Here is a 13,744-nt window from a genome sequence, read left to right on the forward strand (position 1 = left end):
GGCAGGTGTCAAAGGAGAAGTTGGTAAGTTGTTAACAGTGAGGACAAATTCAACCAGGTGTTAGTCAATGGGGACTGAATGGCTCCACATTCCACTCTGCCCTGAGCCCTTCCTGATGTGGATTAAATGTGAAAAGGGACTGCACATCCACAGTGCAGATAACTAGGTGGTGACAGGAGAATCAGAATTCTTCTTCATAGAGCATGAGTGGTGTCCCAGATATAGATGGGGAGGGACTGAATTGTGGGTGGGGGGGGGGGGGGGGAGAAATGGTGTTGAGGTGCAAGACGATCAGCTTAGTGGGGCAGGAGCAGGCAGAGATAATGTCTTCAGGTCTGTTCTGTTTGGGAATTTTTGGTCAGGAGAGAGAGTAGGCAGTGCAGAAAACTATCAGATTGAAGGTGTTGGTGGGAGATCACCTGAAGTGATGAGGTCTGTGATGGTCTGGAAGATAATATGATGATGGAGGCTGTTAATAGGGGAATTGTCTGAGATGTGGCTCCTGGCCTCAGCAATGTAGTAGTCAGCAAATCAGGTGACAACTGTGCTGCCCCTGTCGGCAGGTCTTATGATAGAGTTGGGTCTGGTGAGGAGTGAGTGGAGAACAGTGGCGAGCTGAGGTCACATTGGGTGAAATCTATCTTTAGATTACATCCTGTTGCACATTCTGGTTGTGACATAATTCTAATTTCTCATTACAGTACTTGTGCTTGCATGTGGAATCCATCTCCAAGTGCGAAAAAGGAAAATGAATAGCTTTATCTGAGCCACTGCAAAAATTGTATTCTTAAAAAGTGAACAGAGCATCTGTTCCAACCCAAGGAAAAAGGGTTAACTGTTAAAAGATTAACAACTCTGGAAACCCATAACCTATTTCTATCCATATTTATTTTCGATAACCTTATGTCATTTATGTGCAGGGTGCACCATGTATGTATGGGTGCACTAAGGACCAGAGATGTGCTGCTTCGTCAGATTGCATATGTATAATCAGATGACAACAAACTTGAACTTTGTCATTGACCAGACATTGTCGGGTCTGTGTGGAATGCAAACCACAGTCCTTCTGGCCCATCAAGTCGCACCTCATAAAGGCCACATACCCCTTTGAATGACTCAGCATCAATTTCAAGGGGCCTCTGCCCTCGTCCGACAGGAACATACATTTCCTGAATGTCTTCGATGAGTTCTCCAGGTTCCCTTTTGCCATCCCCTGTCCTGATGTGACCTCAGCCTCCATCATAAAGGCGCTCCACAGCATATTTACCCTTTTCAGGCACCAAAATTATATCCATAGTGATTGGGGTCCTTTTTTTTTTTTAAAATGAGTGACAAACTACAGCAGTACCTGTTGGCTAGAGGCATTACCACTGGTAGGATAACCAGTTACAACCCCCAGGAAACAGCCAGGTAGAGAGAGAAAAAAAGCCAAAGCTGTCCTCCTGGCTCCTAAATCAAAAGGCCTGGCAATGTCCCATTGGTAGGAAGTTCTGCCAGAAGCACTCCATGCCATCTGATCTCTGCTATCCACTGCTACCAATGCAATCCCACACAAATGCATGCTTTCCTTCCCCAGGAAGTCAGCAACTGGAAGCACATTGGCTCTCTTCCTGGGTCCTGTCCTGCTGCAGAACATGCAAGGGGTCACAAGTTCGACGCATTGGTCGAAGAGATGCAACTCCTGCACGCCAACCTTCAGTATACCTACGTGGTGTACCCGAACAGCCATGAGGACACGGACCCTTTCCCTCTCCCCACCCCCTTCAAACTAGGTCTTGGTACCGGTCAGCGACTTACTGCCAACCCACCATGCCATACATCCCGGACCCTGCTCCAGCTGATCCGACCACCACGAGTACCCCTAGAAACAACTTGACGGAGCCAGCCCTCCCTCCCCAGCCTCAGAACACATGACTGGCAATGACGCCAACCATCATCTCTGCGCCGGTCACAGAGGCAAAGGAGACCAGCTGACCTCTAGAATTTTTAACCTGGCGGATTTTTTTTAAAAAGAGCAGGGGTGAATGTGGTGATATGAATATGTAACTGCCAATGGTTAGCTGGCCCAACCCCCACCCCCACTGGTGACTCGCTCGCTGGTAACTTCTCCACTCATGACCCTGGAATAAAGGTCGACCTCCCTCTCCACAGTCAAACACTTAGAATCAGGCCAGCTACAAGTCTAAAGTGTAATAAAGCTGATCATTCCTCACTCTTCAGCTTTGGAGTTATTGATAGAGTCTATCAAGTATCTCTTCACCAAAAGCACTCAATTGATGACAAAGCTCCCTTCTCTTTTATTGAACAAATTGGCTCAGTCTCACAATTTCTGTTTTGTGCAACTCTCTGAACTGATTTATTGTTTACTTAACAAATTATTATCATGAACATGTGCCATGAAATTTGTTGTTTTGCAGCAGTATTGCACAGAACAAGGTGCAAAATATCTATAAATTACAATTCCATAAATACATTAAATATAACCAATTACTACATCAAGCCAAGAGCAATGGGGAACATTTTAATGCTGGTGCAGACCCAGGGAGAACAGGGAGTAGAGACACAATGCTTCCCTGCAAGATCCTACTTCCCGATCCTACTGCCAACAACTCCGTTCAGGTTTTAAATGGCTTGTTTAAGGAGCCAGCAGTGTTTTATTTTAAAATCTTGTGATTGCAGGGGCATGGGCCAAAGATGGCGGAGCAGTGGCCTCGATAGGCTGCAGGCTCCAAGGAAGCAGAGGACAGGTTCAGGACACGTTAAGGAGGAGCAGAGAACTCGATCTTATAGGAAGGTGACAATGGTGGTGGACCAGCGAGGGGCTCAGCAGCTGAAGAACACGAAGGCAGTGGGCCATTGGTGACTTGAGGCAAGGAACCCACACAGGCTGTTGGTGACTTGTGGTGAAAGGATTCGCATCATGCTGCAGTCTGCTGGAGTGAAACATTAAAGACTGCAGACGCTGTAATGATCGTCAAAACATAGAAATGCTGGAGGAACTCAGCCGATCTCACAGCATTCATAGGAGGTAAAGATACATCATTTTGGGACGAAGCCCTTCCTCAAGATGTGAGTGAAAAGACTGGCATCTGAATTAAAGGCTGGGGATTGAAAGGGGGAAGAAGTACAGACCAATGGTGGTGGGGCCAGGGAGAGAGAGAGAGAGAGAGAGAGAGAGAGAGAGAGAGAGAGAGAGAGAGAGAGAGAGAGAGAACAGAAACCTGAGAAGTCAATGTCATCCGGTGGTGGATGCTAGGATAGAAACTGAGGTATTGTTGCTCCAATTTGCTGGTGGTCTCAGTCTGGCAGTGCACAAGTCCATGAACAGACACGTTACCAAAGGAATGGGGTAGGGTATTAAAATGGATGACTAATGGGAGATCCACGCCTTTGCAGCAGTCAGGACTGAGGTGTTCAATGAAGCTTGTTAGTGCATGAGACTACAGACAGACATGTCAGCAAGGGAATGAAGCCAAATTAATTCTCACTTTTCTTCTAATCATATCCAATAATCACCTTTTGGCTACTGGTTTTCACTCCTTTCCCTCCCATTTTTCTTCCCCCAGCCTTTAAATCAGAAGTCTGTCCTTTTTTGCTCATACCTTGAGGAAGGGCTCATCCCCAATATGTCAGTAATATGTCTTTATCTCCTATGGACATTGCAAGACTAGCTGAGTTCCTCTGGCATTTCGTGTGCGGACTGCTGGAGACTGGCTGCAGGGGTACCAGTGGAACCAGGATGGATGCGAGAGGGTGACAAGACAGGAAGGGCTCCCAAGAGGCCTTGGGCATTGAAGCCTTCCTGATTGTGTCAGTGGTTTGGACTGAAGTATCTTATGGCAGACTAAATACAATTTTGCATAATATTACTTCTGTTTTACTACATGATGATAAAAGAATCATGAATATTGAACACCTGATATACCCATCCCTACTCTCACCAACTGGAGAGCCAAGTATGTGAATTCTAAAAATTTAAATGAATCATTCATAACCATGTTCAGTTAGAAGTGCCAAGTGCATGATTCATTGTGGCTTTCTTCTGGATCCTCACCAGCAAAAACATCGGTCTTTAATCAATTGAATTCATAATTGGATAGTCAGCATGGCTTTGTGAGGGGAAGGTTGTGCCTCGTGAGCCTGGAGTTTTTTGAGAAGGTAACAAAGTAAATTGATGTAGGCAGAGCAGTAGATGTGGTCTATATGAAATTTAGTAAGGCATTTGACAAGGTCCCCCATGAAGTCTCATTCAGAAAGTCATGAGACATGGGATCCACGAAACCTTGGCTGTGTGGATTGAGAATTGGTTTGCTGTACAAAACAGTAGTAGTGGATGGAAAGCATTCTGCCTGGAGGTCAGTGACTAGGGGAGTTCTGCAGGGATCTCTAACCCTAACTCACGATTAACCGTCTCACCAAAGCATAGTTTGGGTTTCACCTCAATTGCTTGATTCCATATCTCATTACAGCCTTTGTCAAACATGGAGCAAAGAGTGACATTTCAGAAGCAAAGCAAAAGTGATTGCCCTTCAATTCTACTGAAACTAATAGAGAAATCGCTCGGCAACACGAATCACACCTTTGTATGTGATATCACCGCTGACGCTCCTGACACCTCCCCTCTGCCAGGCACCGCCATAACCCACCCAAACATTTTACAATTATAAAGCCTGAGGTCCCTGCTCCTGCCCGGGAGCCGACACCTAGCCATGATTCCTGCACCAAGCACACTTGGTCAGTCAGACGACTTCTTTGATGCAGACAGCACCGCTCCTGATGTTGAGAATGGAGTCGCCGTCGCCAACTCCGGCCTGCAGCCAATGTTGAGGACTTGGACCCAGCACCATTTGGCATTTTCCTGGTTTTTTTTTTACTTGCTTGCTTAATTTACAGCTTTGTTACTTGACAATTGGGGTGTTGTAACAAAGTCTGGGTTGTTGCTGGGAGGCCCAGACACCAGTCTCCGGCACGTTCCTTGCAGAAAATTGGTGGGTTGTCTTATACGCCCAATATATAACAAAACCATGAAAATCAGGCTGAAAATGAGGACTCATCTTATCGTAAGATCATCTTGTACATCAAAATATGCAGCAATTTGGTAGATTTATGCATTAAGATCAGCGATGGGTAGAGTTTGCAGCTGCCTCAGCAGTGCTGAATGACTTGATTTTCCCATGGGAACTGTGAACAAGTTTGATCAACAGAGCATGAGGAAAAATACTCAAGTAATCACTGGTTGAATAGCATTTGAAATCTAAAGAAAATTTAAAGAGAACCATTTGTGAAGTTGAAAGGAACACGATTAGAAATTAACTTACCAGTGTGTATGTTATTTGTAGCACAATCATTTAAAAAAAAGCAAAATTCATTCATTGTGAATTACAACCAGTTTTCAATGCAACTTGGACACATTTAAGCTGAATTGACAGCTGTTTTGGAGAGGACAGGAATAGTTACCCTTGAATGGTCAGTGATAGTCACACCACAAAAGTTACAACAACATGCTGGGTACCCTGCAGCAAAAGATTGTTCTCCTGACACTACAAAGCCTTTCCACCTTGTGTAAAGCACAAGTCAGTGGCAATGATAGAATGCCAGCAGCCCCAGTATTACAGGTTTGGGGGTGGATTGCAGGAGTGCGGCAGGTTTGAAACATTCCTAGAAAATGGTCCGTATCACAATTTTATTAAACAAGAAGTCACTTCATCTGTGCGTTTGTCAAGAAATGCAAGTATATAAAATGTTTATTTATTTTTATCTAAATTACACGAGAGTGAATTTTATTTCATTATTGAAGTTTTGCTTATTGATTTGTGAATTTGGGAGGGATGATTTTCCATTAACCAAATGGCTGTAACACAAGTAATGTCTGTACTCCCCATTTTCCAGTGAGCGCAGTTCCAAAACTCCAAAACCTCAGCATAATTCAGTCCTTGATTGGCATTTCAGCCAACACCATAATTGCTCGTTAACTTCACCAATATTGGGTACATATACAAAATCCATCTTCCATTGATCACCTTGGTTATTATAATTACACTTCCAAAACTTGTGATTTCTCTCAACAAGTGGAAGAGGGCCAGCAAAAGAATTGCAGTGTTTCAGTGTCCCTTTAGGACGGAGATGAGAAAACATTTTTTTACTCAGAGAAGTGTGAATCTGTGGAATGCTCTGCCACAGAGGGTGGTAGAGGCAGATTCGCTGATTATGTTCAAAAGAGAGTTAGATAAGATTCTAGTGAGCAAAGGAGTTAAGGGTTATGGGGATAAGGCTGGAAAGGGGTACTGATAGTAGTGATCAGCCATGATCTGTAAAATGGCGGTGCTGGCTCGACGGGCCGAAGGCCTACTCCAGCTCCTATTGTCTATTGAAGGGGCAGTAAGAGATGGGCCAAAAGTGATCCAGTAATTCCTAATCTCAAACAAGAAATGGAACTGAACTCCTTTGGAGCAAATTATCTTAAAACCATAAAAGATTACAGCACAGAACAAAAGGCCCTTTTAGTCTGCGCCAAATTATTATTCTGCCTCTTCTACACCCATTCTATAGCCCTTGTACCTCTCCCATCCATGTACTACTGATGTCATAAACAATACAGCACGCATAAGTAATAGTGGACATGTGCAGGTGTGCATATGGATGATGACATGCTTTCTTCACGAGGCTATTTAATAATTAATCGTAATGATGTCATAATACATTTAATGAAAAATAGTTTGAGATCATAATAGAACCTATAAATAAAAATAATGCTAGAATTTTTTAATTTAAAATTTTTCATAATTAATTTTTTCATAATTTATATTCTTTATGATTTTTTTCATAATTTAAAACATGTTTTAATTTACATTTTTTTTAATTTAGATGTACAGCATGGTAACAGGCCATTTCGGCCCACAAGCCAGTGCCCAATTACACTCAATCTATCTACAACTTTGATACATTTTGAATGGTGGGAGGAAACTGGAATCAGAACCCCTGGGGAAAACCCACACAGAACAGAGCATGCAGGAGTCGAACTCTGCATCCGATTGACGACGCTGTAACAGAGTAACATCAACCACTATGCAAACCATGCCGCCCTGATTGGGCCTGGGCCCTTGGGTATGCTGAAAATCAGACAGATACTTAACTAAGAAGTGGGGGAAGGCAGCAGGGAGGAGCACCTGCTAGCAGTTGATAGGTGGATTCAAATGACAGAGCAGACACAATGGCCTAAAGGCCTAATTGGCGAGAATGCCTTTATATCAAAATAAACTTTTTTACTTTTCGTGTTAATAATCAGTTTGTGAAGATATGGAATCAATTGGGAATTTAAAAAGTTGAAGATTGTTTTGAGGCAGGGAAGTTTGTATCTTTGAATCGGATGGAGGAAAAATTTCAAGTCCCTAGTAATACTGCACTTTTTTTTTGCTATTATCAGGTTAAAAACCTTTCTATTGGAAAAATTAGGCCACAGTTTAAAATTACCTAGACAATCTGCTTTGGAATTATTACTTACTAAAGAAAAAATAAATAAGTTTATTTCTGAAATGTATAAGTTATTACAAAATAAAAGGTCTAAATTAAATGTTCATAAATCAAGATTAAAATGGGAATCTGACAGGAAGATGTATATAAATGTTTGGAGAAATTTTTGTAAGAATAGTATGACTAAGGTTATAAATGTAAGAAATAGATTATTACAATATAATTTTCAACATCAACTATATTTAACCCCTCAAAAATTAAAGAAATTTAATTTGATTTTCTCAGATTTGTGTTTTAGATGTGGTGAAGAAATAGGCACTTTTATTCAATTGATTTGGACCCAAGGTTAAGACTTTTTGGTACAAGTTAAATTATTTTTGGAGAAAGTATTAAAAGTGAGTCTTCTATATGATCCAATGTTGTTTATATTAGGGGACATTAAGTTGATTGACTATGTATCAAATTGAATTTCTATGTTCAGCTTTGGCAGTTTCTAAAAAAATGTTTGGCCATTACCTGGAAGTCTGATTGAGTTTTAGGAATGTAAAGATGGCAAATTGAAATGAAATCCTGTATTCCTTTGGAAAAGATAACATATAATTTGAGGGATAAATATAATTTTTTTGTTAAAGTATGGAGTCCATATCTAAAAATGCTTGGTTTGAAGATCGGTTTCCATAGCTAAAAAGTTGAATTTTTTTTAAAGTGATAGTCTTCTTTCTTAGTGGGTAGAAGGGGAGGAGGGTGGGTGTTAGTGGGGAGGGAGAGGGAGGTTGTTTTTTTTTAATTCAATTATATACTTTCTGAATGAATATATTATAATTGATATCTAATTGATGTTATAGGATTTAAAAATTATAAATAAAATATTTTAAAAAGGCCCAATTGACACAAAATGGCCTAATTGAGCTCCTACATCTCAGAATCCGAACTTATTGCCACAAAGATATATCACAAAATTCATCAATTTCTGAATTGCTATAAATTCCTTTTTTTAAAAATATAAATTAGGGCAAAATAAGAGAAAAAGTGAGGTAATGTCTGTGGATCATTACCCATTCAGAAATTGGACAGCTAGGGGGAAATAAAAAACTGTTTTTGTACTGTTGAGTGTTCATCTTTAGGCCCTGTACCTCCTTCCTGATAGAAGCAATGAGAAGATGCCAGGGCCTGGCTGGTGAGGGTCCTTGATGATAGAAGATGTCTTTTTGAGACACCACCTCTTGTAAATGCCCTAAATAGAGAGAAGACTAATGTTTTTATGGTCTTACGAGCATGGTGCAGCTTGCAAATGAGCTTGCTCATTGACTGACCACTTATCTGCTTGCTACTAGCTGTCCTCTCTATGCACAGGTGAGTAGTGGTCCATCTTTTTTTGCACTTGCTATTCCTTTTCATACTCAGGACATTTCTCCTCCCAATCATGTCATTTTCCCTAGCGTCCTTTCAACTGGGATCACCTGCTCCTCCTGGCATGTATGCACAGTAAGTCTCCACAAAGGGTGCCAACCCAAAGCATTCACTAACCATTTATCTCCTTGGAAGCTGCCTGACCTGTTGAGCTTCTGCGGCTTCTCTTTGTTCTCAAAAGATTATAGTATCTGCAGTTTTTGTGTATTTCTCTTCTTTTGACATCATTGTGCTGTTTGCTGTCGGGAAATTCCACTCTGCTTTGGACAGATTTGTAGCCCAACAGATTTTGAAATACTCTACAAGTTTAAGCCTTTTTCTCTCAACAGGTGGTCCCACAATCCTTCATCCCAAGCCCACAAACAATCCTCTTGTATATCAACAAGTCCCTCAGATCTACAAATTTACAATTTTCAGACAGCAATTTCATTTCAGTCATATGTTGAAAATCTTTCCATTCATCTGACATCCACTGAAAACTCAAATTTGTCTAGTATCATATTGCATGCAAGGTTTCAGAATTTCTAAGGCATTTTTGGCATTTTGTTTGTAGGCCTGCTTGTTCAATGTAGCTTTCTAACTAGGTACATCACATCAGCTGTGTGACAAGGGTTCACAGCTTCACCCTCCTGGGCATCAATATCTCAGACGACCTCTCCTGGACTGTAAACACTTCAGCAGTCATCAAAACGGCCCAGAGGCACCTGTACTTCCTGAGAATGCTCAAAAAGAGCAAGGTGGGTCAGAAGCTGCTGATGACCTTCTACAGTTCCACCATACAGAGCATCCTGCTGTACTGCAGCACAGTATGGTTCTCCCATTGCACTGAAGAAGTGCGGCAAAGACTTCAACGGGTGGTGAGGGCAGCAGAAAAGATAATTGGATGTCCCCTACCCTCCCTGAAGGATCTCAACTCCTCTTGTTGCCTCAGGAGAGCACAAGCTATAATAAAGGATCCCACCCACCCTGCCCTGCATCTGTTTGACCTACGACCCTCTGGCAGACGCTACATGTCAATCAAGACAAGAACAAACAGACTCAGAAACAGTTTTTTCCCCCAGGCTGTCTCTATACTGAACACACATATCCACAAATTCCCCTCTCTGTCCTCCACATCTATCATACATACAGCCGACACCCCCCCCCCTCCATTCACATAAAGGACATATACGGCACTGTAAATTAAATTATTTATTTAACTTCTGTGGTGCTGCCTGTGGTTGCGTCGCTGCATTGGTAACCTTGAACTGCTGTCTTTTTAATCTCGTTGTATAACTCGTACAATGACAATAAAAGCTATTTGAATTGAATTATCAACCATTACCAACTGAGCAAAAGAAAATTTCTTCTTCCATTGACAAGTTTCAACTACTGAAGTGCTTTAGCTATTCCATCTACCAACAATGCAGATTCTAATAGGAGGAAATCAAAATGTGGCATTTCTGGTCATCCAACCTCTTATCTATGTACAAGCTACAATAGGAAGATTCATGAAGCACAGGCCCCTTTTGGCCCATTCGATTATGCTACCAAGTAGTCATGATTTGCCACCAATTTTCATTTCATTTTCATTCAGCATCTGATGTCTCTCAGGCCAGTGTCGAACAATAGTCCACCAGCATTGATGGATTTCAGTTGCCCTGAAACCACTTTTCCATGGTTGCAAAACCCTGGTGAAACCTTTTACCACGCCCGTTACTGACTGCACCGAGACAAGCAAAGAAGTGCGAATGCAGAAAACGAATTTTCAATGATGTGCTGCACTTCACATTTTGTATGCTTGAAGTAAACTTAAAATATGACAGGAAATCATAAAAATTGGTTAGATCTAAAAAAAAAGTAGGTGATTAAAAAAAAATGTGATATTTGTGATCTGCAACCCAAAATCCATAAAATACACCCAAAAGTGTTCAGGAAGTAAAATCTTCATTGTCCAGGGATTTTGGCAGCTGTGACTGCAGCTGCAGAGATCCCAAACTCTTAAATTCCATCATGAAACCTTTCAAACACTTCTGCCTGACAGGACCATCTTTCAAAGATCTTTGAAACACCACTAGCCTACTGCAGGAGCAATCTCTATACCTGCAGGAAGACCACTGGAGAACAGACTACAGCTGGATGGCTATCAATCAGCTGACCTGAATAGACCCCTAGGGGGCTAACTCCACCCAGTCGGCTGTCAATCACCCCACCGGGATATAGTCCTGAGCCAGCCTCTCCCAAGGCAGTCACTCAGGAGGCACCATCACAGTCACTACTGTAGCAGAGACTTTTAGCCAAATAAAGCCTGTTGTACAGTCTTTGAGTTTGCGTCTGCTTCCTGCTGCTGCGGTGCATCACAATCTGAAACTCTTACCACAAATAACACAAAAGACCACTTCATTTCATTCCAAATTGCAGGGTCCAACTCCTAGCTGAAGGATCACGCGTTCTGACACCCATGAAAATGACTGATACCGGAATGTGGAGCAAAAAGAAAAGCCTTCTGCGGGAACTCCGAAGGTCGAGCATCGCCTGGGGAAGGAAATAAATAACGGAAACGTCGCCTATCTTGGTCCTTCCCCAGGCGCGGCTCGACCCGCTGAGTTATTAGGCACTTGCAGGTGGCCAATTGCCCCACCTGTAAAGCCGCATGTTCAGGCAATAGGCGGCTGTTTTCAGGCCACCTGAATGTGCAAGGAGGCGCTCTTGAGGCTCCCCCAGCCCTGAATGCAGAGGGCTGAAAGCGGGTGTTCAAGGGTCAGGCTGCTGATCCCAGTTGACAGTGGGCAGAAGCCGGAGTGCGCTCAGAGCCGCCTCCTGGGCAGCGGCGTCCTTCAGGTGGCCAGCGCTGCGCTTTAAATTGAATGGGCCGCTTCTGCTTCTTCAGGCGTAGAATGCACCTGAAAGAGCCTATTGCTGGAGTTCATTTTGCAGAAAACTTCCTATCGGTGGAATTGGGGGGGGTTTCCTCGGATTTCACGTGCTGTCAATAGCGTTATTACTTGAGCGCAGAACCACCGTTAATAACCAGCCGGCAAACGCTCGGCCTCAAAAAGCAATCGGATTGCATTGGGTTGGGGGGGGGGGGGGGGCGGTAAATGGTAAAAGATCTGCTGAGCGTTGAAAGTTGCGGGTATGTCGAATTCTCCCCAGTCCGAGCCCTCTCTCGCCCCCTCCCGCCCCCTCTCTCGCCCCCTCCCGCCCCCTCTCTCGCCCCCTCCCGCCCCCTCTCTCGCCCCCTCCCGCCCCCTCTCTCGCCCCCTCCCTCACCCTCTCCGCTGGCAGTCAACAGGTTTCTTTTCGAAACAGGAAGCAAGATTCGTTTCTGAGAGTTTATCTCTGTGAGTTGAGAGCGAAGGGGGCGCGCCGATCCGGACCCATTTCTCATGCACGCTCACTGGTGTAGCGGATCCTCTCTCGCCTTATTAGCGTGGGTTTCCTCCCACCCTTCAAAAACATACAAGGGGGTGGGGGGGCGGCGGGATTATTGAGTAAGGTTATCGAATTAAAACACAAGCCGATCGGGTCCAGAGTCCAGGCTCCACAATGAAGGTGGAGGGCAATACAAAAGGGGTTACCTGTGTGCAGAGAGCGACCGGCATAAGCGACAGAATGGGGAGAGTGAGGGCGAAGATGCAGAGCAGAAGGCTCATTCGTCCGCTTTACTTCCTCTTCAAGGTAGCGACTGCCGTGGGTTTCGGGGCGACGCTCATGATCCCAGGCAAACGCCAGTCAAACATTCCCCCCCTCCCTCCCTCCCTCCCTCCTCGTCCTCGTCCTCGTCCTCGTCCTCGTCCCCGCCAGCCCGGAGCGTTTCCACACGTCGGCGGTTCCGCTGCGAAGGGCAATGCCCCCGAGCTCGCACGCACTTTCGAAAGAGAAAGTTCAAATAGAGAAGTGGAGGAAGCCGTAACTTCACGAGGAGATGCCGCGCACAACCCGCTGCTCTCAAAGGTGCAGGAACTGCCACCCCCCCCCCCCCATCCCATCGCTCTTTAAATGTTTAGAGTCCCCAGTTTTGGGGAAATGCCCTTCTTCTATTTGCAGCTGGCTTGGCCCCAGTCATTGTCCTGCAATGAGTTGGGTGCTTCCCAGGAAATAGTTGCTGTCAACAGATGGAAAGGCAATGAACGCGCAGCTGCAGGCGGCTCCGGATGGGTGTGATGGACTGGGATGGGGAGGTGGGGGGGGGTGAACTCAGGCTGCAAAACCAAGGCCAGTGGCAAAAAGTAAGGTAGAGGGAAAGGCTGGTGGAACTTGACCAGGGCGAAGTCCTCCAATTTGGTAGGGGTGGCAGATGCACAGTGAATAGCAGGACCCAAGAGAATGTGGAGCAACGGAGATCGCCCAAAGTTTCCTGGAGGTGGTAGCACAGGTGGATGGGGTGGGTTTTAATTTTATTTTCCTTTGCGTCAAAACATATACAGTATTTATCCATGACATGCAAATGATAACATTACTACACAAAAATAATACAATTTTATAGATGTTCTCCCCCTCCCCCCCCAAAAAAGTGGGGAGAAAAGAAAAAGAAACAACCTGTCTAATAAACCTATATCTTCTAATTAATTAATTATTTGCAATTTACATGACAGTCTTAAATCATAACTAATTAGGATGGGTTGGGTGGAGATGTGCTGGATGCTGCAGGTAAAGTTGTAGCAGAAAAATCCATGAAGGGTTTCCAAATTTTATCAAATTTTTCTGCTTGATTTTGTAAATTATACGTTGATCTTTCAAATCATATACAATTGAATAGTTCTATTTGCCATCTATTCAACCCCACAATATCATCAGATTTCCTTGTTACAGCTATAGATTTCTTTGCTATTGCTACACTTAAAAACTTCTTTTGATAAATATCTAACTTCAATTGGGAAAT

General features: G+C 43.7%; 1 protein-coding gene across 3 annotated transcripts in view; it reads right to left on the bottom strand.

Moving 5' to 3' along the window:
* il2 (interleukin 2) overlaps positions 1–12,628 on the bottom strand; it is a 62,965-nt gene extending 50,337 nt beyond the window's left edge. For 2 of the 3 annotated variants that reach the window (XM_069925297.1, XM_069925300.1), the window contains exon 1: positions 12,441–12,628. In XM_069925297.1, the coding sequence (XP_069781398.1) occupies positions 12,441–12,515 (75 nt within the window). In that variant the 5' untranslated portion in view covers positions 12,516–12,628. The remainder of the gene's footprint in view (positions 1–12,440) is intronic. The other variant, XM_069925299.1, reaches the window with a different exon arrangement.
* Between the last annotated feature and the right edge of the window lie 1,116 nt (positions 12,629–13,744).

Source organism: Narcine bancroftii, chromosome 3, assembly GCF_036971445.1.
Source record: "Narcine bancroftii isolate sNarBan1 chromosome 3, sNarBan1.hap1, whole genome shotgun sequence".
Lineage (NCBI taxonomy): Eukaryota > Metazoa > Chordata > Chondrichthyes > Torpediniformes > Narcinidae > Narcine > Narcine bancroftii.